The following is a 27,505-nucleotide window of genomic DNA, read 5'->3' on the forward strand; positions in this document are numbered from 1 at the left end:
GGTTTGTTATTGAAATGGTCAATTTTGCTAATAGTTTCTCTAGTATTCCAGGTATAAAATCCCACCTGGTCATAGTATAATATGTTCTTTATGATATATTGCTTCTTGATAGTATTTTATTTAAATTCTTTGCAGTATTCATTAGGAAAATTGGTTTATAGTTTTCTTTGTTTTTACTCTCTGTGGTTTAGATATCAAAACCATATTTGTTTCATAAAAAGAATTTTATATGGCCCTTTAACTTTTTTCAAACAGTTTATATGATCTTGGAATTAATTAAGCTTTAAATATTTGGTAGAATTCACTTGTAAATCTATCTGGACCTGGGGATATTTTCTTAGAGAGCTCATTTATAACTTGTTATATTTCTTTTCCTAAATTATTTGAGTATTCTATTTCCTCTTCTATTAATCTGGGCAATTTGTCATTTTCTAAATACTCATTCTTTTCACTAAGAATGTCACTTTTATTATCATAATTGAGCAAACTAGCTCCCAATCATTGCTTTCATTTCATCTTCATTGGTGGTGAACTCAGTCTTTTCAGTTTTGATCCTGATAATTTAGTTTTCTTTCTTTTTAAAAATCAAATTAACCAATATATCTATTTTATTAATTTTCTCTAATTTTTTTAGTTTTCAATTTTATTAAGCTTTGATTTTCAGAATTTCCATTTTGATATTTAATTAGAGATTTTTAATTTGTTCTTTTTCTAGTTTTTGTGGTTGTTTACATGCCTAGTTCATTGGTTTTTTCCTCTGTGTCTTTTGTCTTTCTGCCTTTGTGCACACTATGACATGGAACTATATTTTGCATGACTTCACTTGTATAATAGATATAATATTGCTTGCCTTCTCAGTGGGTGAGAGAGGAGCTAGAGGGAGGCAGAAAATTTGAAACTAAATTTTTTAAAAATAAATTTTAAAAATAAGTTTAAAAAATAGTTTTTTAAAAAAGAAAAGTTATTACCCCATTCATTCTCATGCTTTTTTTTTTTTTTATTGAACTGAGTCTTTGGTCTAGTAGAGAACATTTTATTTTGTGTTTACAACTTAGTTGAACTTAATGCCAAAGATAATAATCCTGAAATATTTAGTGGCTATTGAGGTTTTTGAGGTATGAAATAGGATTTCTTTGAGTTCTTTTTAAAATGTTGTACTTTTTAAAAATAAAACCACTTAACTTCACCAAATAAATGTAGTAACAACTCCCTATTGCCTTTAATTTTTTTATAGTGCTTTATTTCTATAATCTGTTTCTTTTTGTTTAAGTTGAGTGTCCAAGTTGTGAGAACTTGACCTGTCTGATCTGTGAAGATAGTAGAGTAGCATGGGAACATCACTGTTAGCTACAAATTGGAAATGGTTCTATTGTTTCTCACATTTGATTTTAAACAATCCATAAATAAAATAAGCATTTTCAGTGCTTTTTATATTTTAGTTTTGGAGGAAGTGAGTGAGAGTTGAAATGATTTAAGAAAAAAAAACGGTTTTATCTTCCAATCATATAGATTTTTGAAATGCATGCTAATTGCCCAACAAACTGGGACCAGGCCCCATCAGCTTAGTTATATCTGGATCTTGCATATAAGGGGAGACCAACTTTTATAATCAAAGATAATTAATCAAATAGGAATAATTAATTAAAAGAAAAAAGGCAATATTAAGTAATTTCTAATTGGATGAAAGATTAGGACCTAAGAGCCACCGGGTGCAGCACCCTAAAATCAGAAAAAGAGGATTCCCATTTTCCCTGAATGTCTGTAAACAATCATAACCCATAGGAAAACAATAACCAATTGGTTAGTATGGAGCCAATTTTCAGATAAGATACACGAGTTGCTTGAGATACATAATTGGGAGAAAATTCCTTGCATCAGTCTTTGGATCTGACCAGCTTTCTGGTCACCATAACCTAGGTCATTAGTTAAGGGTTTCTGTACAATAGTCAGCACTCAGGGCTCAGTTCAAACAATGCAATAAGGTTTTCTCCCAATTCCCACAATTGAATAAACTTTTCTTATTGGACTTAGACCCATAATTGAAAAGGAATTAAGCTAGCTCCAGAACTGAGTCAGGGTGGTTCACTCAATTCCCATAATTAGCCATTTGCTGTTCTAATCCTTTCATTTTCCTCAAGAGGGGCATGCTATGATTATGGTCTGCTACTTTCCCAAGTGTCCTGAGAGGGGAGGCATGGATGATACAAAAATTAATGAGAAGGGGTTTCCTATCCTCAGTGAACTTTGAGTTTAGTAGGAAATAAGACAAAATAGAGAGACACTATGATGGGACAGGTGTTCTAAGAAAGGTATAAAGTGATGGTAGACCCAGAAGGGAGAGAGGCCCTTTCATAAAGAAGCTCATTGGAGGAGGAGGAGGAGGGATGTTTTCTAGCTCAGAGGTTAGCAACTTGTTACCCTACCACCATATAGAGCCCTTTGGAGCTTCATCTGTGGTTCTTAAAATAAATGAGGGTCAAAGAAGTAATTTAATCAAATGAAATATTTGTAAAGAACAGTGACCAGGTTTAGAATTTGGCTCTGTTCTCTATTATTTGGGGAATCTTGAATAAACCACTCTGGTCCTCAGAACTGTAGATCTGTGATCCCATGATCTTCATGAGAACTGAATTCATGTGATTTATGTAATGTGGAGTAAGCCAGGATGCAGTCCCTCTCATTCTTTAGACTCACCCCAAAATGTTAAGCCATCGGTCCATAATTAGATATAATTTGAGAAGATGAAGACATAATTATAGAAAGACATATAAGGAAGAGTAGGATATATGTTGAAGGATAGAGTGACTACTAAATTACATATACACACGTGTGTGTGACTGTGTGTATATGTATATATATTTTTATGTAGGTGGGATGCCAGCCTGAAACTTATGACTTTATTTTCCCCTCATTCATCTGTCCCTATCTTACTATTCCAGTGATAGGTACAATAGAACAGTGTAGGTTCAATGTAGCTTAGGTAAAGGCACTTTTTTTTCTTAAAGATCTTCAATGCCTTGTGCTTCATAAAGCTAAGGCCCCCTCCCCAGGTTACTGCAATGACCCTGTTGGGGCCACCCACTTTTTATGATGAGGGAATGGTCTAATGGGGATAATTTCCCAGATCCCAGGTTAAGAACTGTGGACTGGATGGTCTCTAAGATCCCTTCTTCCTCTAATTCTGATCCTCTGATTTAATGTGTGATGCTTTGAGCTCCTTCCATATTAACCTGGAGCCTAATTATCACCTTTTCAGTTTTCTTCAATCTGAATCCACCAGTTTTTGATCACATTCTTTTTGGATCTCTTAACATTTTTATTATTTATTTATTTTCAGTATTTTTTTTTTTTTAGGTTTTTGCAAGCCAAATGGGGTTAAGTGGCTTGCCCAAGGCCAAACAGCTAGAGACCAGATTGAACCCAGGTACTCCTGACTCCTGGGCCCGTGCTTTATCCACTGTGCCACCTAGCCACTCCTCAGTATTCTTTTCTTGTGAAATTCTGAGTTCCAAATTCTCTCTATTCCTCCCATTCCTTCCTCATTCACTGAGAAGACAAACAATGTGATATTAATTATATATGTGAAATCATGCAAAACATATTTATATATTAGCTGTATATTTTTTAAAAAGCTAGAAAAATAAAGACAATGAAAAATTATGCTGTTTCTGTTTGTACTCAAGAGTTCATCTGTCTGGAAGGGGATAGCATTTTTTCATCATAGGACTTTTGAAATTGTCTTTGAAGTGATCAGGGTGGCCAAGTCTTTCACAGTTGTAGATTAAATTTCTTCATCTTATCTTAGAGCATAGTATGAGAAAGTTTTGTCAAATGCTTTCCTAAAATCTCAGTATATCCATCCCTCTAGCAATTACCTCATCTACCAGTCTAGTTACTATTACGTTAAAAAAAAAAGAAAAATGTAATTACTTTGTTTTTGCTGAGCTTTTTAGTAAGCACTGCTATCCTTCCATAATAATGTATTCTAAATCTTGGTTAGGAATAAAATTCAAACTCATCATTCTATAGTATGCAGATCCTCATCCTCTTCATGTTTTTGGAAAAGCTTGGCAATATTTATCCCTCTTGGTTGGTCAGATGGTTTTCCAACATCTTTCTAAGATCACCCTCTTTGGCTCCTTGCTCACATCTACCACTTCCTTCAGACTCCAGGATGTAATTCATATATAGTTTCTATTCAAGGAGGGTAATTAGATTATATTAACTTTGGTTTCTATTCATTGTAATCATTTTTGTTCCACTTCTTCCCAGGAAGAGAAAGCAAAGGCAAAATAAGTATTGAGTCCTACCTTTTCACTGACCTCTCTCCAGCAAGTAAACATACTGTCCCTTCTTTGATGCTGGTCTTGTACCAGCACAACTAAATAAGATATATGGCATTCATTTCCAGCCTCAGTTTATTTGGAGTTGAATGGAACTCTTAAATTCTTTTAATTATTGCTGTTATTAATAAGATAATAATTGATACCCTGATGATTGATAATTGGCTCCCAGATTTACTTGTTAATCTTTTTAAATTTTTTTTACTTGTTGATCTGGCTCATAAGAATTTTAAATATAAAATCTGATGATATTCTGGAGGATTAATACAGATTGAACATAAAATCATAATATAAAATCACTTTCCCTTTTGGGGTCAGTATGTCTAACAAGACGCATAAGCTTTGGAAATAAAGTTACACACTTCTATTTCTTTTGTTTTCATTCACTGTTTTTCATTCACTGAGTTTATTGGAGTACTAAATCATAATGTTGTCTTTCTTAATCCAACTAACTGCAAAATTCTTCTCCCATTGGACTAAGTTTGCCCTGGTGGATTATGTAGTTTATTTGGTTCCTTTTGTTTTCTTTTTCCTTTGAGTAAGACTAAATTACTCTTATTTCATTGGTGGAAAGAATATAGGATCATAGGATTTAGAACTGAAAGCGTCTTAGATCTTCTCTTATCCCCTTATTTGATAGATAAGGAAACTCTGACCTCATGGTTAAATGAATTGTACAAATTCACCCAAATTAATCAGTAGAACAGCCATAGTTTGAATTCAGTTACTTTTGAGGACAGAGCCATGAGTTTCTCTCTGCTCTAAGTCAGATAATCTTGTTTTGCCACTCATTAAGACCTTAGGGGAACTCCCATCTCTTAGGGTCCTTTTCAGGTCCAGAAAGTTTCATAATACACTAATTCTTTGACTTTTGGGGGGCATCAATTTCTCTTTCAGACTAGAGAGTCTTCTATATTTATAAAGATATAAATTCTGGATATTGAACTTATTTTGCTTCTAGAAAAAAAATAAGACAACAAAATTTATTTTTTTAGTATCAGAAGTAAAGCATTTAAGAAAGATGTCTACTTTGGGCTTTAGAGAAGGTAGTTTTTAGGTTTATGTATTTGTTTTTAAGATATGTTAAAATCTATTGATAACTTTCCTTTTTAATCCTATATTTTCCTTTATGTATTTAAAGATAGATTATTCTGAGATAAAGATAAAGATAAAGATTATTTTAAGAAGGGGGTCTGCAGGCTTCTCAAGATTGCCCAATGGTGTCATGACATATAAAAAGGATTAAGAACCTCTTCTTAGTAGCTTTTTAAAAAAGTCCTGAAAGTATACAAAAAGAATTTTTTAAATTGTAAAACTAGCAACAGTAACAAATTATTACAATTTTGCACACAGTTATATAGTTCTATACATATATCCCTATACATTTACATACTGATGCAGGTGAAAGATGAATGACTGAGGAAACAAAACCTTGTGTTTCCAAACATTTCAATCTCTTAAACAATGTATCCCCATTATCTAACCAATTGGGATCACTTTCTCAGCTTAGGTGTGAATCCCAAATAAGAGGGAGGTAGATTTTTATACATTAAAAACAATCAATAAGACTAGTTAATTAAAAGAAAAAAACAGGATACAAAATTCAGTAATTTGATTTCTAATTGAAGGAAAGATAAGAGACTTTCCTAGTTATGAATGGGAAAACAAACATGCTATTCCCTGAAATCAGAAAAAGAGGTTTTCTGCTTCCCCCAGATGTCTAAATTCAGCCAAAGGAACAGAGACATAATAACTAACTAGTCAGTATGGGATCATTCTTCTATGACACATGGATTGCATAAGATGTGTAATTAATTGAGAAGAAACTATTTGGATTTGAACAGATTTCTGGTGAGCATAGCCTAGGACTTTTAATTAAGGTCTCTAAGAAGCAGGTTTGAGGTGACCCAGTATCCCAGACATATAGGGCTAGGTTCAAACAGTACAATATGATTTTCTCATCATTCCCATAATTGAATAAAATTTTCTTATAAGAAAGACATTGGATTTGATCCATAATTGAATAGAAGGGGAATTGAGTTAGCTGTAGAATTGAGTCACAAGTTGGAGTCAGTGTGATTCATTCAATTACAGACAATGCACACATACATGTATGTATTTATATATGTACATATAACATACATGTATCTCACATGTGTATGCATAAATACACAAATATATAAATGAAATTATAAATATATATAAGTATGCCTATATATATACACACACATAAAGTACAAATATATAAAAATAAATAAACAAAAATATATATGTCTATGAAAATCATGAAATTCAGTTAAGTCTAAAATACTTTCAGGTTTATTGCCATTTACAAAAGAGAAGGAGTAGTACTCTTATAATTTTCCTTCCTGGTCTGGACCTTAGATCTTCTTTGTGTAGGGTAACTCCCTTGTAGGAGAATATCTTTTACCTTTGCAGATATGTGATTAAAAGGTAACTTCATGGTCTCAGAGAGTGACTTGGAGAACTGAAAGAGTTAGGGTCCAGAGTCCAGATCCCCACAGCTGGTAAAAGTCAGAGGAAGGATTTGAATTCAGATCTTCTTGACTTCAGGGCTAGCATTCTGCTCCACCCTCAATTATAAACATGTTTTCATTTATATGATCCTTCATAGTTAGAAAACATTTTATAGCTATAATAAAATTAAAACAAAATAAAAATCTGACATTTATATGGAGTTTTAAGCTTTTCCTTGCATGTTATTGATGTTATCTCATTTTATTCACTTAATATTTTCATTTATCATTTAATATTTTGATTCCCTTTCATAACAGAGGAACTCAAACCTAGAAAAGTTAAGTGGTTTTTCCCAAAGTCCCTATACCTAGAAAATGACAGAACTTCTAGGGTCAAATCCAGAGCATCTTTCATCATTTCACATTTAATCCTCACTGTCCTGTGAGATAGATAGGGCAGAGGTAGCACTATTTTACAGATTAGTAGGCTGAGGCTCAAACTAGTAAATCATTTGTCCAAGATCATATCTAGTAATTCAGCTTTTACTCAGATCCAAGCCTTTTGCCTCCAAGCCCATCTCCTTTTTCTTTTGGAAGATCTAGTTCATCTAAAAGCTACTTGTATCTTGGATCCCTGTGTTATCTTTCCTTGTATCTTCATGATGATGATGGTGTTTGTCCAAGGTTCTTTTTTTTGTTTGTTTTGTTTTTTCAAGGCATTGGGGTTAAGTGACTTGCCCAAGGTCACACATGTCCTTTGTTCTTGAAGAAGACCATAACATCAGGGAGATGAAGCCATGACAAGCATGTGAATTGGATTTGAGTGAGGGGATGCTGTGCTAAGTCACCAGCCTTACTTTCTCCTCCAGAGCCATCTGGGTCCAGTGTCCAGTGTCCAGTGTCCAGTGTCCAGTGTCCAGTGTCCAGTGTCCAGATATGAATCAGGATGACTGGAGGTGGCCCTACATGTGAGACAATCAGGGTCAAGTGATTTGCCCAAGGTCACACAGCTAGTGTCAAGTGTCTGAGGTTGAATTCAAACTCCCTTTCCTCCTGACTACAAGGCCAGTGCTCTACCACTGCAGCGAAGATGCTTAATAAATATTGATTGAGGAGGCAGCTAGGTGGTGTAGTAGATAAAGCACCAGCCCAGGAGTACCTGGGTTCAAATCCGGTCTCAGACACTTAATAATTACCTAGCTGTGTGGCCTTGGGCAAGCCACTTAACCCCATTTGCCTTGCAAAAACCTAAAAAAAAGAAAAAAATAAATATTGATTGACTCTGCTGAAGAATTAAGTCAAGAAGGCAATACCATGGAATGGTGACATTGAAATTGTAGTAAAATAACTTGAAGTTGTAATGTCCTTTCAGGAAAGGCTAATAAACAAAGGAGTCCTTTAAGAAATAGCAACAGTCACACACTTGCAGGATACTACTACTTTAGTTAAAAGCTAGTGGTGCATAGACCTGGAGTAAGGAAGACCCAAGTTCAAATCTAGCCTCAGATACTTATTAACCATGTGACTCTGGACAAGTCACTGTATCTTTTTGCCTCAGTTTTTCTCAACCATAAAATTGGAGTAATAATTGTGCCCACCTCATTAAGTTGTGAGAATAAAAAGAGACAAAATTGCTTATTCTTATCTCCTCCCTTCCCTCCATACAGTTCTAAAACTAAACCCTGATGTTTTTAAAATTGATTTCTTCACCATTTATTGATTCATTCTGCTTTTGTCAGGCAATCTTTACCATATGAAGCAGATAAAATCTCATTTTATTTAGAATCTGCTTAGATTCTCAAATGGGGGTTCTGTTGCCAACCGCTTCACAGTTTTCATTGCAGTTATGGAAATATGTTCTCTTTGCTCCTTTCATCCTTAGCCAAGATTCAGGAACACAAATTAGACTGATGTGATGGTGTCATTGATGTAGAATTTGGGTGGGTGGATGATGAAACAAAGGCTACATTTCCAACTTTCTGTTGAAAAGTTCCTTTAAGATGTTTCTGATAAGAATTGACAAGCATGCCCCACCCTGCTGTAGCTTAACCCTGTTCTTGCTTACCTTCCTCCATCTTCAGCATTAGGTCCAAGAACTCAGTCTATAGTTTGGAAATAAATTGATATAAAAAAGTGAATAATGTATGAAGGGTCAACCAGTAGGTTAATCCATTAAACTGTTTCCAGAAATATATGAAAATAAAAATAAAGCTTTGGAAGGAGTTGTTAATGAAGAGCTCAGAACCTGAACCTGACTTATTGGACAAAGTTTCATATTGCAAAAGTTATGTTGAATGACTGATTTTTTTTTCTTTCTGAAAATGAATGCTTTTTTAAAGTTTTATTTTTGGGGCTGCTAGGTGGCGCAGTGGGGGTGACTAGGTGGCACAGTAGATAGAGCACCGGCCCTGGAATCAGGAGTCCCTGAGTTCAAATCCAGCCTGAGACACTTAATAATTACCTAGCTGTGTGGCCTTGGGCAAACCACTTAACCCCATTTGCCTTGTAAAAAAAAAACCTAAAAAAAAATTTCTATTTTATCATTATGGTAAACATTCTATTCACCAAATCATTCTTTTATTTTATAATGTTAATATTTTCTTTGATTTTAAATTTTTGCATTTCACAAAATGGCAGAATTTGAGTCTGTACAATACAGTGAATAGGGCCTGAATAAGGAAGATTTTGATTTGAACCCCCTCTAGGAAATGCTTAGTTGGTATTGTACCTTGGGCAAGTCACTTGACCTTACTGAGTCTTAGTTTCCCCAGGACCAAAATGAGAGAATTGGTTTCTATGACCTTTAGGTTTTCTTCTGGCTCTATATCTAAGATCCTAGAATTCAACATATAGCTCTTTTATTTAGGTTTTTGCAAGGCAAATGGGGTTAAGTGGCTTGCCCAAGGCCACACAGCTAGGTAATTATTAAGTGTCTGAGACCGGATTTGAACCCAGGTACTCTTGACTCCAGGGCTGGTGCTTTATCCACTGCGCCACCTAGCTGCCCCTCCATATAGCTCTTTCTTATAACAAAAGTGAAGCAAAAACTTAATTTCTATTTGTAATTTGTCTGAATAAATTGCTGTTTAACAGTTGAGTATGCCAGCTTTATTTGTAAGCCAAGTTTTTTGGATTTTATATTTTGAAATAATCAGAGATATTTTTAGATCTGTAATCTGACAAATTTATTGCACATATGTAATTCTAACCCTCGTCAGGTTTTAACAAGTGCCCACTAAACCACCACTGGAAAAGAATAGAGAGGGGAAAGAAAACTCAGAAGGAAAGGGAAGAAGTTTTTTGCAATAAAGTTTTTTTTATTAATGTTATTCTCGCTTACTCCTCACTTCCCCATTAAACAAATTTAAAACAAAACAAAAACACATCATTCAATACAAATCTGCATATCCTGATATATTTCTACATTAGCACTGTCCAAAAATATGTCTTTTTAAATGTTTTAAGATTATCACCTCCCTTTCAGGAGGCAAGTGGTATGTTTTATCTTCATTCTTCTCTATTTGTGACTTATTATGATGAGCACAGTTCTGAAATCTTTCAAAGTTTTTTTTTCTATAATGTTACATAAATTATCTCCTAGTTTTGTTCAGATCATTTTTCAGGAGTTCATAAGGGTTCTTCCCATTTTTCCCTTGCAGTTGTCTATTTTATCATTTCTTTTGGCACAATAATAACCCACTTAATTTATGTACTGCAGTAGGCAGGAGACAGACACTTGGTTTCCAATTTTGACCAGAAAAGGATTTTCCTAATGCATTTAATAATTGGAAATTTTTTTATATCTACCTATATCACAGGGTGATTCTTGGTCTACAATGAGTCAATATGTGTGAAAAATGCTTTAAAGAAGATAAAAGCATTATGTAGGGGAAGAGTTATGAATTAGTCATCCAGGAAATGCTGATGCTACCCAGGATTTATCTTGCAAAAATGCCTTCATAAAAGGATTTATTCCTCAGTTCCACATGCTTATGTGTTGTTAAGAGTTCTCAGATTCCCTTTAGAGGTCCAGCTATGAAACCTGCTCTCTTAACACTATTATTATTTTAAAAAGAAGAATTAGAGAAACTAAAAGTGTTCATTCCTTCCCTTCCTTTCATTCAAGACTCCCAACCTACCACATCTCCCCTTTCCCCCATAAGTAAGAAAATTACTGTTCCTTGCTTATATATTTTAAAATACCTAATTTTCATTGCAGTTCTGGAAATATGTTCTCTTTGCTGCATTCGTCCTTACTCTGAATCTTGGAGTACAAAATTCTGTTTTGTTCACTCTTATGTGTTCTCATGTAAATCATTTTAATTCCAGATTATCCTGTTCACCATTTGGGAGAACTCTCACATCCTAGGCAAGCCTGCTGTTGGAATATCTCTTTATTCTTTTCTCATACTTAAAGAAAAAACACCAAGCTCTCCATCAAAGCCCCTTTTGGCTCTTCTCCACTTCAGTGATAGCATTTCTCTTGCCCAGTTTCTGACAGAGTCAGAGCAATTTGGATGCTCCAATCTCCTGGCTCCCCCCAGCCCCACACCCCCCATTCCTCCCTTCCTTGATACATAATTACATTCATTTGCTGCAAACCATGGATTTCTGTAAAGGTGGCTATTGGTCTTTCCTCTTCTTTTACCACTATAACTCAAGGCAACAAATTTATTCCCTGCATTGGGGAAGGCAAGGTACAAGACTTGGGTCTGTGTAATGACGGGATAGACAGGCCCTAGAGGGCAGACAGAATGAGTCATTGCCTTTGTACCCACCTTCTCTCCTTAGTCAGTGGCATCCAATTTTCTTCGTCAGAGGAAATACTGATGCTGAAATCGTATAGTTTTAGAGCCTTTGTAGCTTTCTCTTCCTTATTTTTGAGTAGTTTCCTATTGTTCTTTTGCTCATGTCCAGACTTCATACCCATTTTTATGTAATGGTTACACAACCAAAGGCTGGTCTCATTTCAGAAAATGCTCCTGGCTCATTGTTCTATACAGCTTTTATTGTTGTTCAAGTCTCTTTTGGAATATGATTTTAGTGTATGGGCTTTGCTGTTTCAAGGTTTTATTTTCAGCTTCTCATTTGTCTTGCAAGTAGACTTTAACAGATAAAATACTGTGGTCATTATGTACCTTAAATTTATATAATGCTGCTATCATTGTTAAGTGCCTTCAAGGCTTCATCTTTTATCTTCACAATCCCTCAGTGGGATAGATTGTGTTAAATATTGTTTTTCCCATTTCACTGATAAAGAAATTGAGGATTAGAGAAGTGTTTTGACTTGCCACTGGTGATACACAAAAGTGTCAGAAGAAGTATTTGAACCCAAATCTCTCCTAACTACAAGTGTGGGGGCTCTTTCCATTATGCCATTTTTTTTATATCTGTCGATTCTTGACAGACCTCAAGCCCATTGGTGAGTTAGGGAAAGCTTGTGAAGACTTCCCTTGGTGGAATGAGTAGATGAGAACAATTCCCCTCTCCCCTACCATGCAAAAACAACCTTCAACATTCACTTCCAAAACCTTGAGTTCTAAATTCTCTCCCTTCCTTCTACCCAATCTAGTATCTACATGATGGTGATGAGAACAATTTGTTTCTTTTTTCTTTTACAAGGTATTGGGGTTAAGTGACTTGCCCAGTTCACATAACTACATAATTTTGTCTGAGGTTGGCTTTGAACTCAGGCCCTCCTGACTTCAGGGCTGGTGGTCTATCCATTGGACTACCTGAACAATGTTTCAATGACTCTGAAGGCAGCTGAAGCAGGACCATATGGCATTCAAATCTTGATGAGACACTGAAGACACTTAAGATCATCCCAACATCCCAGCTCATTGCTTAGTTATTTTGACTTTTGTTCTGACCGTGGACTTTGGTGACTCTGGAAGGCAGTGATAATTTTGTACAACTCTGCCTCAGTTAAATCCAGTTCACTCACACATCAAGACATCATCCTGATTTCACTGGTCTTCTTTGGAAATGAAAAACAACCAACTTTTTGCTATTTCTGCAATTTGGGGGAACCCCTAGACTATGACAAACCAACCGAAAAAACAACTAAACTTTGAAGCTAAGTAAAAACCAATATAGAAGAGATAAGGTGAGCCAGCTGCATAAGCCTAGGAGATGATTTATCAATATTGTTGTTGTTGTCCTTCATTGTCAAAAAAAAAAGATCATGATATCAGGAAGGGGTTGTTGTACAAAGTCACTGGCCTCACTTTCTCCTCCAGAGCCATCTGGATTCAGTGACCAGATATGACTGGATTCAGTGACCAGATATGAATCAGATTGACTGGAGATGGTCCTGAATCTGAGGCAGTCAAGGTTAAGTGACTTGCCCAAAGTCACAATACTAGTGTCAAGTGTCTGAGGCTGGATTTGAACCCAGATCCTCTTGACTCCAGGGTCAGTGCTCTCTCCACTGAGTCATTTAGCTGCCCTTGTCAATATATTGTTGATATCCCATTGTTCATGGGCAAATTTTTGGGCATGGAGTTTAAAATGTAAGTGATATTAAGATGAGCTATGATCTAATTATTTGCTATCTGTCCAACATGAAGTAATGTCCTAAGAAAAAGGTGGGGATGGCTGCATGGTCTCAAAAAGAGCTAATAATGAAAAATTGGTAGCTTGTTTTTGACTAGATGGTAGGAATATTCAGTGGTGATTGTTAGATCCTTGTATTTCAATTCCATTTAAATCCATACACACATAGCTAGCTGACTAGATAAATAGAAAGAAAGAAAAACTCCATGTGAAATAGCACTATTAAATATGAGAGATCAAGGAAGACCTGACTGAGGAGGTAGCCTCTGGTCTAAATTTTGAAAAAGAAAAAGAAATCTTAAGAGGCAGATCTGAGAAGATAATGCATTCCAGGCTTAGGAGATGCATGGCTCCAATTTTATGGTTCTGAGTAGCAAGGGGGAAATGCCCTCATCTGAGATAGAGAAGTTTGAAGGAGGGATAGGTGGGGTGAAAGGAGGGAAGAAATTAGATCCATTTGGTATTTTTTCAGTTTTGAGATGAATTTATGACATCCAGAGATGTCCAATGGGGAATAGATCTCTGGGAAACAAAATAGTGGAACTGAAAGAGAGCTGAGCTTTAAATATTAGACATGGAATTATGAGACTATTTACGTTGTATGTCATCTTGGACAAAACACTAAGCTGGATATGTGGGTATGTGTAGTGAGAAGACTGAGTCATTTATGACTGACCCTTTCAAATTCATTTGCTTTGATTACTTGCCCAGTCACCTTCTGCTACTGTTAGCATTTCTCACGTTGGTTTTCCTCCTGGAGGAAGAGAAAGTGTTGACCATCTGATACAAGGTAGTCCTATTTCTCAGTTATAAGTTGGCACTCTACGATATGAATGAATCTCTTGTGACTTTTTCCAGCATGAATAAATAATCTGATCAATCTTGGGAGAACTGATAATACTTTGTTGCTAAACTTTTAAAACCAAGGGCCAAATTGTGGGACATCTTGGGACCTATGAAGATCAGCTTGAGCAGCTGGACAGCTGTCCTGGCTCTCTTTTATTTGGTCTACTTTTTATCATCATCACAACTGCCATAGCCATATATCGTAGACAGCTTTTTTCCTTTTAATTGAAAATACATAACTGTCACCAGGTCAATTAGCATGAAATAAATATCAACTGCAAGCTAAATCTAGTTTAGTCAAGGGAGCTTATTAATTTCAAGTAGAGTTGAAAGGATCTTGGATATTTTGAACCTCTTTCACCAAATTTTTTACATTTTTCACATTAAAAGAAAAGATTAAAGTAGTAGGCTCATTTCTAGAAGATACTCCTCCCACATTTCTGACAAACTAGTTTAGTGAACCTTTTTCCTTCTCTAGTACTCTCCTACTTGGTTCCTTATCCACTCCCCTAGCATCAGTAATTGTTTAATTGAGTCATCTCCCTTATACTAGTCACTTTCCTTTTTTCAATTTAAACCCTTGGTGAACCACAATTCTACCTTATCCTCCTCTCTTGAGCCCCTTTATATCACTGATTTCACACAGCCAAGCCTCAATCTCAGTCATTCTTACCATTTGTCATCTCTTCCATACACACTACTAAAGAAGAAGAGAGAGTCTTGCAACTGTTCTGCCTGGTTCTACTACAAATTTATGTTCTACAACCTCAAACAAATCCTGACCTCTGCCAGGCAATCCTACTATATCTCTCTCTTATCCCATTTTCCACTCAACTCTTCCAAACCTTTTCATCCCTCCTCCAGTCTTTACTGCCTCCTCCACCTCCCCCACTTTCCCAGCTGAGAACCTTGGCCTCATATTTTAGAGAAATTTGAAGTCATTTGCTGTGAACTCTCTTTTCTCTCTTCTTCGTCTTTTATTACTCAGGTACCTTTTGCCACAGTCTCATCCTTTACCTCTGTCTCACATGAAAAATAGCCTTATTCCTTACCAGGTCTAAAAGTGATCCCATTCTGACTTGGGATACCTTTCTACTCTTTCCCCTCCTGTCTGATCTCTCCTTCCTCAAGGTGTCTCTTTTTCTGAATTCTCCTACAGATCATGCTCAGCCACCATAGATGTCCCTTAGGGCTCATTTCTCTTCTCCTATATTAATAGCTCATTTGGTGATCATGTCACCTTCCATGGATTTCATTACCATCTATGCTAATGAATCTCAGATCTACATATCCTTCCCTAATTTTTTTGCTCATATCTCCAAACTACTTTTCAGACATCTCAAATTAAACATCCAATCTAATGAATCCAGGACTCATCCTTCCCCTTACACCCTGATCCCATCTTACCTTCCCCATTACTATGAAGGGCAGTGCTCAGGCTTACAATTTGGAAGTCATCCTGGACTCCTCTCTATCTTTCATCCCATATGTCCAAAGCCAAGGCCTATTAATTTCTCTTCTTTTAGCTTTTCTCCTACTTCCCCTTCTCTCTTCTGACATTGTCACTAGTACAGACCCTCATTACCTCATGCTTAAAAATTTCAATAACTTGTTAGTGGATCTTCTTGCCCCAAGTCTCTCCCCACCCCAAACCATCCTCCATTTAGCCATTAAAGTGATTTTCCTGAATTGTAGGTTTAATATTGTCACCTCCTTACTCAATAAATCCCAGTAGTTTTCTATTGCCTCTAGAATCAAATACAAAGTACTCTTCTATTTGGCATTTAAAACCCTTCCTGACCTAGTGGCCTACTATGTTTCCAGTTTTCCACCACCTTCTTCTTCACTGTGTACTCTGAAGTCCAGTGAACCTGGCTTCCTGGTTATTCCATGAACAAGTCACTCCATCTCTTGGTCCCAACATTTTTTCTGGCTATACCATACCTGGAATGCATTCCCTCCTCTCCTCTAACTACTGATCTCTCTGACTTTCTTTAAGTTTCAACTGAAATTACATCTTTTACTGAAAATCTCTTAATTCTATTGCCTTCCTTCTGTTAATGATTTCCTATTTGTCATTTATTTGCCTTGTTTTATATATCTTTTTAAACAGATCTGCCTCCCCTATTAGATTGTAAGCTCCTTGAGGACATAGACTTTGTTTTGCCTCTTTTTGTTTCCTAGAACTTAACACAGTGCATAGTATACAGTAGTTACTAATAATGTTTATGATTGATTGATTGATTGTGGCTCTCTGGGCACTATGTTCCCTAAAATGAAACTAGAAGGAACTCAGGCACCCATGATTCAGATGCAGTGTAGGAATCAACCTGATCTTATACAGATTCTTTGCAGCTCATTGCTTTAAGGAAGCTAGCTAGTATGGTGGATGGAGTGTTAGATTTGGAGTCATATTGACCTGACTTCAAATCCTACCTCAGATGCTTTTGTGATTCTGAACAAGTCATTTAACTTGTTTGCCTCAGTTTCTCCTCTTGTATAATGGAGACATTAACTTCTTAAACTTGTACTAATCAAATGTGATATTTGTAAAATGCTTTGCAATTTTTAAAATGCTATATAAACACTAGGTTTTATTGTTATGGTAATACTCATTATTATTATTATTATTATTATTATTATTATTAATCACAGGAGGAGGGGGAGGATTCACAAGCAATTCTGCCTTGTAGAAAGTTTTTCTCACAACAAATCCTTCAGTCTCATTCTCCAAATGCTCTCACCTACCCCATCTATATGCAGTTTCAATTATTTCTCTCATCTCAGACTGGTGTCTTAACTCCTAGCCTAACCAACACTAGCTCTGAATCTGTTTCTTGAAGTTTTTAAAGATGCCTGGCTAGGTGGCATGTGGATAGAGCTCGGCCCTGGAATTAGTAGGACCTGAGTTCAAATCTGGCCTTAGACACTTAATAATTACCTAGCTGTGTAACCTTGGGCAAATCACTTAACCCCATTGCCTTGCAAAAAACTAAAAAAAAAAAAGATGCCTAGGAAATTGAGTATTTGCATACTCTGACAAGATGTCTTTTTTGTCTTTCCTTCCTAGGATCCATAGCATTATTCCAAGCTCCTGAAAATCCCCCTGGCTAAAGAGTTTGATTCTTTCTTCTCTCTCACTTTTCCACCCCATAATCTCTTTTTTTTAGGGTTTTTTTTTTTTTTTGCAAGGCAAAAGGGGTTAAGTGGCTCCTCTAAAATAATTGTGTGCAACTATTTTGTCTTATCTGAAGCCTCTCTTTCCCAGACTTAGTATCTTTAGTTCCTTCAGCTGACCCTTATAGGATATGAACTCAGCTTGGTTGTCTTCTCTCCTCAACAGCTTATCAATGTCCCTCCTAAAGTTTGTCATCCAGAATTGAACACAATGCTCCAAATATGGTTCTCCCAGTGCAGAGCAGATTAGAACTTTCACCTCTATTCCTATGGGCACTCTTAATATAACCTTAATTTAGTGGTTTTTTTTTGGACACCTCATACTAATGACTTATGAGTTTCACTAAAATCCTGGATCTTTTTTCAGACAATTTGTTGCCTAACTGTACATTTCCCATTTTGTACTTTATATAAAGTTAATTTTTGCTTTGACTGAAATGGGGACTTTTGCTCTGCATCCTCTCTCCAAAGGGAAGTTTGGGAGGGAAAGGTAAAGGGAACAAAAGGATGCAACAGAAGAAAAGTATGAACAACAACCTGATGGGAAGTGAATCTTTCCCAGCTCAGAGTCATGTATGATATGTTGTAGGGCCAGAGCAGGTCCTTTGATGGGGGGGGGGGGAGAAGAGAGGACCCCAAAATCACTATAGATAATAAGGGATAAAAGAAAGGGAAGAAAGGGAAAGTTGATTATTGGTATGAAAGTGAAGATGACTTCTAGGAGATTTACATAATTCTTTAGAAATTTCCTTTTGTTTTCAGTAGAAAGACTAGCAGGGGATTAAAACTATCCAGCATGGATAGTTTATTTTGTTAGAACATAGATTACAAGCTGTGGTTATGTTTGGAGGCAGGTGTGCTAGAAGTTCAGTATAATCAATCAACTAACATTTTTTAAACACTCATGTTTCAGGTGCTGTATCGAATGCTAGGGATACAAAGAAGGGCAAAAAAAAATCTTGCTCTCAGAGAGCTGTAGTCTAATGGAGGACGATATATGATTTGGGGAAGAACTGGGTTATCAATTAAATTTTTAGAAAAGAAACTTTACAATAGAAATGAAATATTTGAGACATTATTTATAAAGAAATTAAGGAAATTGGCAGGGAAGCAGTGGAGCAATAGTGAATGGAGGGGTCAGCATCCTGTCTGATACGCATTTACCAAGCTACCATGGACAAGTCACTTAACATTTTTTCATTTATTTATTTTATTTTTAATATTTGGAATAAAGAAAGCATTTCTGTAACATGATGGTCACATATGAAACAATCTATTATGAATGTCTTGCTATTTTAAAAAAATATACAATAAAATTGTCATGCAAATTTCTTTTTTTCCACTTTCTCCCCATACTAGAGATAGCCACCACTATACACAAACATATATATGTCTGTGTGTGTGTGTGTATACACATATTTTTGTATGTATATGTAAAACCATTCTAGTCATCTATTTATCTGTTCTTTCTATGTATGCATCTTCCTTCATGTGTCCTTTATAGTTAATTTGGATATTCATAATAGTTAAAAAGACTTATTCATTCAAAATTATTCCTAAAGCAATATTACTGTTACTATAAACAATGTTCTCTTGGTTCTGCCTAGTTTGTTCTTCCTTGTTCTGTGCAAATCCAACAATAAAAAAAAAAACTCCATTTGCTTCCTGTCATTTCTAGGTTCAAATAGAAAATTCTGTGTTTGATATTTAAAGCCCTTATTCACCTCTTCTTCCACCCCCTTTCCAATCTTCTTATAGCTTACATCCTACCACATACTCTATGATCTAATAAAATCGTGCTCCTTGTTTTTAGAACAAGAAAAACATTTCTAGAACATTTCCTCTGACTGCTCCCCTTGCCAAGAATGCTTTCTGTTCTCATCTCTATCTTCCCTGGGTTCCTTCAAGTCTCAGCTAAAGTTCCACCTTCTACAAGAAGTTTTTCCAGGTTTCCCCTAATATTAGTGCCTTCTCTGTAGTGATTATCTCCATTTTATCTTGTATTATGTCTTGTTTGTATACAGTTGTTTGGAAGCTGCTTGCCTTTGTAATCTTAGCTCTTAGCCTGATTAATAAATATATTGTAGATGATTAATAAATGACTGTTGGTGTACTGACAGGAGACTCTTGAAGGCTGCATATTACTAATGAGTTGCCCATTTGCTTTAATGAAAATTTGGGTTTTCAGATAGGTCATTCCCTACATGAATTGCCTCATGGATCTCAGCCCAAAAAAGTTGTTTTAGGTTGCAGAATGTAAAGGATGAGGATGTATCAAGTGTTACTACCAATATTCTGGGTATGGAAACAGATAGAATGGCAGGATGTCTGCCATGTTGAGCTTCACGTAAGAGTGGGAAATCCAGTTAAGTAATGGGACATGGAACTTAAATAAAATAAAGTTTTGTGGTGTGTTAAATAATATACTGTATCTTATACACATGTAAAAGTAGCAGAGCTAAATAGGCTTTAGATGTTTAAAAATTATTATATTTTGAAACTAGGTTTGTTACAGAAAGAGAAAATTGCTATTGAAGCATTTCAGATTTGCTGTCTCCTCCTGCCTCCTGAAAATCGGAGAAAGTTGCAACTGTTGATTAGGATGATGGCGAAGATCTGTCTAAACAAAGAGATGCCACCACTCTGTGATGGTCTTGGCACCCGTACTCTGGTATGTTGGTCTCTCAGGTCTAACATAATTTGAATACTTTTAATTATGTACAAATGACTAGTAATTTTTAGTTTAGGGAAGGAAAGGAAGCTCCATGGACAAAACTGACTTGATTAGAATACTTTTCACACTCTTCATCTTCTTTTTCCTCCTCACTATTGAGTAGCAGAGAATCAGGTTATTGCTGTTTTCCTCAATAAAGACAAAGTGGCGGCCAGGAGTAGACTTAGTTTATTAGCATTGGTAGCTGCTTCCCACTTAGCAAAACCACTTCTTCCTTTGATACATAAAGACTCTATAGGGTTCTCTTGGAAAGGCTAGTGAGCTCTCATAAGAAAAATTCTCTCCCTCCCCTCGACCAAAGAAAAGGGACTACATGGAATTGTGCCCTATCTCTTACCAGGTTTAGTGGTTTTGAGAAATGAGTCATGGAGGCTGGATTGAAGGGGAAAGCTATAGAGTATGGGATTGGACTGGCCTACCAGCTATCCCACTACACTCCCATCCCTACCCTAACCATTGCCAGAAAAAAAGGCATTTTATCAGTATTAAATTTACTTCACCTATATCAAGGAGACAGAAATAGACCCGGCTATCTCTCCCTGTTGTCTGTCGCCTACATATAAGCATCTCTTAGGATAAGACATGATTTGAAGTGTGTCAGATAGGAAGTTGTATCCCACAGAATTATGACTTTACACTAGATAACTTTATGTCTGTTGCAAGCATATAAATGAGATTTTTAAAGCCATTCAATTCCCCTACAAGTATACTGTCTCATCCTGCTTCTCCTTCAGAAATAATTTTCTTCTTTCAGCAACCTGAGCACCATAAAAAACACTAGCCACAATGAACAAAAGATTGTAGAAACAGGAAAGAAACCACTTTCTTATTTTTGATAAGAGGATGGTTGGACTTTTTTTATATGTAACTGCTTGGAAACTTACTTTTCATTTTCTATTCTAGATCTATTATAGCTATTTATTATTTATCACTTATACTTCAGAGGTCATTGAGTCCAGTCCTTTAATTTTATTATTATTTTTTTAAATTTTTTTTTTGCAAGGCAAACGGGGTTAAGTGGCTTGCACAAGGCCACGCAGCTAGGTAATTATTAAGTGTCTGAGGCTGGATTTGAACTCAAGTCCTCTTGACTCCAGGGCCGGTGCTCTATCCACTGTGCCACCTAGCTGCCCCCATTTTATTATTTTTTTTTTATAAAAATTGTTTTTTAGTTAAAAAGTTTTTTCTCCCTCTTATCAACCTCCTCTTTCCCACTGGAAATGAAAAAGCAAATATACATAGTCAAGCAAAACAAATTTCTATATTGACCATGTCCAAAGACTACATTAGAGTTTGAGTTCTGTGTCCATCAACTCTCTCTTAGGACTTGGGCAGCATATTTTATTCTAAGACCAATGAAAGCTTACTTAGTAATTCCACTGATCAGAATCCTTAAGGACTTCGAAGTTGTTTATAACCCCCATTGCTCTTATATAAATTATTCAACATGTTTTTCTCACTTCATTCTATATCAGTTTATAGAAGTCTTCCTTGGTTTCTCTGAAGCTCTTCCCTTCACCATTTCTTATGTCATAGTAGTATGCTATTACATTTATAGACCATAATTTGTTTATCCATTTCATAATGGATGCAAACCCCTCATTTTACTTCATATAGGTTGGTAGTGTAGAGGATAGTGCCAGGCCTGGAGTCAGGAAGGTTCATCTGACTTCTTATCAAGTGTTCTTCCCACCAGTGCCCATGACAATATTGCTTTTAGTCCACACCATGGCATATCTCTTCCCTTTCTCATTTTCCTTTTAAAAAACTGTTGGATTTGTGCCCTTATGGCAATATCTAGGAAACTCCTCTCACTTGTTTTTCTGCCTGTCTCCATAACTGGCTAATGAATTTTTTTGATATAGTTCCAAATCAGGATGGGGGTTCAGACTGCCTTGGATAAGTCATTGACCCATGACCTTTGCTCATTTGGAAAAATTATTTTTCTTTTTCTTGCCCCTTCCTCCTTCCCTCCCTTCTTTCCTTCTTCTCCCTCCCTCTCCCCTCCCTTTCTCCCTCCTTCCTTCCTCCTTCCTTCCTCTCTCCCTTTCTTCCTCCCTCCCTTCTTTCCCTCCCCCTCCCTCCCTTCCTTCTTTCCTTCCTCTCTCCCTTCCTTCCTTCGTCTTCCTCCCTCCCTTCCTTCCTTTCCCCTCAGAACATAGAATTACTGAATTAGAGACGCAAGGAACCTCAGAGACCACCTGGTCCAACCCCTTCATTTACTGGTAAGGAAACTGAAGCACACAGGGTTGGGTGACTTGCCCAGAGTCACACAGCTAGTGTCTCTGAGGCCAGGTGTGGGGCTCTGTCCCCTGCTCTACCCAGCTGCTTCTTAGAGGGTGAAATAGAGAGGCAAGTCATATGGAGAGACATTTGAATACCCCTGCTGTTCCTCATGGGCATCTGAGGAATTTCTCAAAGTCAGACAGGATGATGCAGATAGTTTAACTGCTTCTGAATCACACCATATGAGGTAATGAATCAAATGATCATCACATTTATCAAGCACTTATTGTTTATCAGACTCTGTGCTAAGTACTGTAAACTTCCCTTTCCTAATTTCTTCCTCTTTCTTGCACACCTGCATACACATATCTTTTTTAATTGATATTTTATTTTTCTAGTTACATGTCTTGAAAATTTTTCAACATTCACCTATATGCACACACACAGTCTTTAGTCCACCTTCCCAAGGGACCCAAGTGGAGACAAAAGTATCTTAGGAAAAGAATAGCTCAAGAAGGGCAGATTTTTCTTCAAGGACAACTACACAGGTTGACCTTTGGTAACAGTAATTCTACCTTCTAGCCCTGCTGAAAGAGATCATTTCCTCACCAAGTGTGCTTTTTGTAAGCTGCCCACAGTTACATTAAACAGGAGTTTGCCAAGTTAGAATCTGGAAGATATTGCCACACTCTTATAGAAAATAAAATGAATGCCCAAGAAATGTGACTTTTGGGACGCTCAGACTGGGCTCATCAGTTTTCTCCTAATGTCCTAAGGATGCTCTATCATTTCTCTAATGTCTCTAAAGTAGCTTGAACTACTCAAGGAAAACTGCCCCATCAATGCAGGGCATGGGGACAGTCGTGACTTCTCAGATTTGTGAAGAGGCAGCTTAAAACAGTTTACAAGAGGGAGCTTTTAAGACCTGCAGTTTATAAGTTCTGTCTTCCATGAACTGTCTTTTTTTCCATCTTGAGGCAAATGAAACGCTCATCTCAGACAAGATGGAACATGAACAGCCCCTGTGGGTTTGAAATATGTCTGGCCAGAAGTGTCGTGTGCTTGGGGATATGCCTTTTTTTTTTCATGTTTTTCAGAATTTTCATTTTAATTATGAACTGACAATCATCAGACACAAAAACATTTCAAAAGACAAGAATAAGAAACCATTAACTTCTGTTAAAATATGTTTTGGGAGTCATTGCGAATTTGGTTTGGTAGATACAGATCCTCTGAATTGTTTCTTCCGGCATATTCAGTTTTGCTTCATCTACATTTAGGTCATGGTAGTTCAAACTTGAAGCGACACTTTATCTGATTTTCCCCTTTACAACCTTCTTTTCTTCCCCTTCCAGATGGTTCAGACATTTTCACGTTGCATCCTATGCTCCAAGGATGAAGTTGATTTGGATGAGCTGTTAGCTGCTAGGCTAGTGACATTTCTGATGGACAATCATCAGGAGATACTGCGAGCTCCCTCTTCCTTGCAGAATGCAATAGAGGAGAGAGTAGCCCATCTAAGAAGGGTTCAGGTAAAACTAATGAATGATGACAACTAGCATTGATTTAACATTTAAGGTTTATTAAATGTTTTCTATGTATTTTGTTGGATCTTCATATCAGCCCTTTGGGACAGATGCTATTATTATCTTCATTTTGCAGAAGAGGAAATTGAGGCTGAAAGATGAAGGCTACTTGCCAAAGGTCCCATAATTAATACAAATATGAGGGAAGATTTGAACAGATCTTACCAACTCCAGTTCCAGCAATCTAATAATAATAGCCCCTGTTTTTATATAGCAGCTATGCTAAATGTTTTGCAAATATTATCTCATATGATCTTTACAATAATCCTAGGAGATTGCTTCTATTATTATCACCATTTTGCAGCTGAATAAACTGAAACAGAGGTAAAGTGAGTTGCCCAAGATCACACAATTTGTTGTTGTTGTTTTTTGTAAGGGAATGGGGTTAAGTGACTTGCCCAAGGTCATACAGCTAGGTAATTATTAAGGTTTTGAGGTTGGATTTGAACTCAGTCCTCCTGACTCTATCTACTGCACCACCTAGCTGCCCCAAGATCAAGCAATTTGTAAGCAACTGAGGTCAGATTTGAACTCAGGGCTTCCTGACTCCATGTCTAGTATACTATCCATGGCACTTTCTGGATGCTATTTTTAAAATACATATACATATGTATATGTATGTATATATACACATGTATGTATATATGCATGTTCAATTATATACACATACATACACACATATAATTATACTATATTTATATGGCATATAGTAATATATACTCTATAGTATACTATATTCTATGTACATATATTATACTATCTGTTATATATTTTATAAATTATGTATATATTTAATTATGAACTGTCAATCATCATCAGACACAAAAACATTTCAAGATTTTGAAGTCATCTTTATAAAGAAAGATTTGAGTTTGTTGGGACCCTATGAGATCATTAAAAAAGAATACCGAGTTAATTGAAGAGGGACAAACCTGAGGAATATTTATATTAAGGATGGTAGGAGAAGCTAATTATCTAGCAAAGGGGACTGAGAAAGAGCAATTTATCAATAATTGTGCCTACCAATGTGCAAGATGGTGGCAATAAATAATAAAAGTCTGGTGAAGTCCAGTCTTTTTTTTTTTTTTTTTTGATGATCTTTTATTCTCCTGTGGGCAAAGAGAGCAGCATTTGAAAGTTTAAAAAATAGGTTTGTTTTAGGGCAAAGAAAATATCAGATAATAAAAAGAGAAGTGGGAGAGGGAAGTGTCAACAGAAGCACAGCACTAGAGGTGCCCGGGAGGAGAGAGTGGTATCAAAGAAATGTAAACTGGTCAAGGAGGCTGAGGACTGAGAAGAGGCCATTGGATATAACAGATGAAGAATTATTGGTGACTCTGGAAGAGGAACTTCAGTTGACCCATGATCTTGGAAGCTAAATTGCAAGAAATAAATGGGTGATTCGGAAATAGAGACAGTAATGTGAATGACTCTTTTGATGAGTTTGGTGGTGAAAATTAGGAATGGTAAATAGGATGGTAACTTAGTGGGAAAGAAACATCCAATGGAGGTTTTTGAAAGATATGATAGAAGGGGCAACTAGGTAGCACAGTGGATAGAGCACTGGCCCTGGAGTCAGGAGTCCCTGAGTTCCATTTGCCTTGCAAACAAAAACCTGAAAAAAAAAAGATGTGATAGTTCTTCGCTTTTTTGGTAGTAATCAGGGAAATTAGATAAGGGAGTCTAAAGATAATTGATGACAAGCTTCTGGAGGAGATAGGAAAGCAATAAAACTGAAGACAGAGGTATAAGGGTTGGTCTTGAAAAGGAGAAGGGTCATTTATTACTCAGAGTGTGTAATAAAGGTGGAGAGGATGGGAGAGTTTTTGAGGAAGAAGAGGAATCTCATGATTGATGGTACTTTATTTCCTCAATAAAGTAGGAGGCAAGGATAACTACTAAAGGATGGGAAAAGCTTTGGGAGTTTGAAAAAAAGAGGATTTGGTCCTTGGTAATGGTAATGAAGAAGAATAAAAGTTTTGCTTTACAGTAGGGACAGTCCAGTTGAGCTTGGATAAATTTGTAGTGAATCTGAGAATGGTGCTTCAGTGGCTGTTCAGCAACTCAGGGATAGGAGCAGAGAAGGGCTATGTTTGAGGTGACCCAAAACTGAGGATTAGCAAAGCTAAGGAGTCAAGGATAGAAGGCAGTTTTTAGTTGAGCTGGTCAACCATAGGATTAAGACTGCAAAAAGAAGAAATGAGACCAAAGCAGTGATAGTGGAAGAGGAGAAGAATAGACATTTAATTATTAGGAGAATGAAAAGGGATAGAACTGGAGATTGTGATGAAGATACAAGATAGCTTTAGGAAGAATGAGAGCAGTAGGTTATAATCATTAATATGGATTTTATTGAAGAGGATTTGTAGAGGTTTAGTACAATTTTGGATCAAAATCCAAAATCAAACAATGCATAATGTAGAAATATTATGCACCATCCTTGTAGCTCCCTAGGTATCTAGCATAATAATTAATTGAGACAGGTTCTCAATCAATGTTGGATGCATGCATGAGTGAATAAATGGATAATGATGCATGAATGGATGGATGATTGAAGAAAGAGTATGGCCATACCTTCAAGATATTTGTGGGTTTGATTCCACACAGTAAAGGGAGTCACGCAAATTTTCTGGTTTTCCAATGGATAGAAAAGATATATTTACATTTTACTATAATCTAGTGCAATATGATTATGTCTAAAAATGTAAATATCTTAATTAAAAAGTTCTTTATTGCTGAAACAAAGCTAATGATTATCTGAGACTTCAGTGAGTTATAATCATTTTGCTGGTAGATGTGTTCTTGCCTTCATATTGATGGCTGCTGATTGATGAAGGTAGTTATTTAGCTTTCAGCCTATCTCTGCTTCCCATATACCTTCCTCACTTTATTATTTCTAGTTTTTTATTTAAAATGAGGGATACGGGACTCTTCCTTTAAAATGAGGGATACGGGACTCTTCCTTTCACTTAGAGGCCATTGTGAACTAGCTAAAGTTCAATATTCTTGTTTGGGGGTGGGGTTAGAGAGGCCCAGGAGAAGTAAAGAGAGAATGGTTGGTTGGTGGAGCAGTCAGAGCACACACAACATTAAGTCTGCCATCTTATATGGGCATGGTTTGTGGTGCCCCAAAGCATTTACAGTAATGACATTAGAGATCAATGATGCAGATCATTATAAAAGATATAATAAGAATGAAAAATTTGAAATATTCCAAGAGGTACTAAAATGTAACACAGACACATGATATGAGCACATGTGTTAGAAAAATGGGGTCCATAGACTTGCTCTATGTAGGGTTGCCACAAACCTTCAGTTTGTAAAAATGTAACATCTGTAAAGGGCAGTAAAACAAAGGATGCCTGTATGTTGTCTGCTAGAGCAGTAAGAAAGAGAAGATATCATTTTCTTCCACTTAGGTGAGAGATGACAAGAGTCGGTTATCTTCTAGTGATAGTAAAGTGGTAGATGTTTCTCCCCCTACTAACTAATCAATTTGGGTGGCAAAGTAATGATTCTTAACTATTTCAAGTTCCTTGGCTGTTTACCACTGGTAGC

At 36.3% G+C, this 27,505-nt stretch overlaps 1 protein-coding gene across 1 annotated transcript in view; it reads left to right on the top strand.

The window, feature by feature from the left end:
* DEPDC1B (DEP domain containing 1B) overlaps window positions 1–27,505 on the top strand; it is a 114,742-nt gene that overhangs the window by 78,270 nt on the left and 8,967 nt on the right. The window contains exons 8-9 of the mRNA XM_074207830.1: window positions 19,906–20,072; window positions 23,717–23,893. Coding sequence (XP_074063931.1) covers window positions 19,906–20,072; window positions 23,717–23,893 — 344 coding nt within the window. The remainder of the gene's footprint in view (window positions 1–19,905; window positions 20,073–23,716; window positions 23,894–27,505) is intronic.

Source organism: Macrotis lagotis, chromosome X, assembly GCF_037893015.1.
Source record: "Macrotis lagotis isolate mMagLag1 chromosome X, bilby.v1.9.chrom.fasta, whole genome shotgun sequence".
Lineage (NCBI taxonomy): Eukaryota > Metazoa > Chordata > Mammalia > Peramelemorphia > Peramelidae > Macrotis > Macrotis lagotis.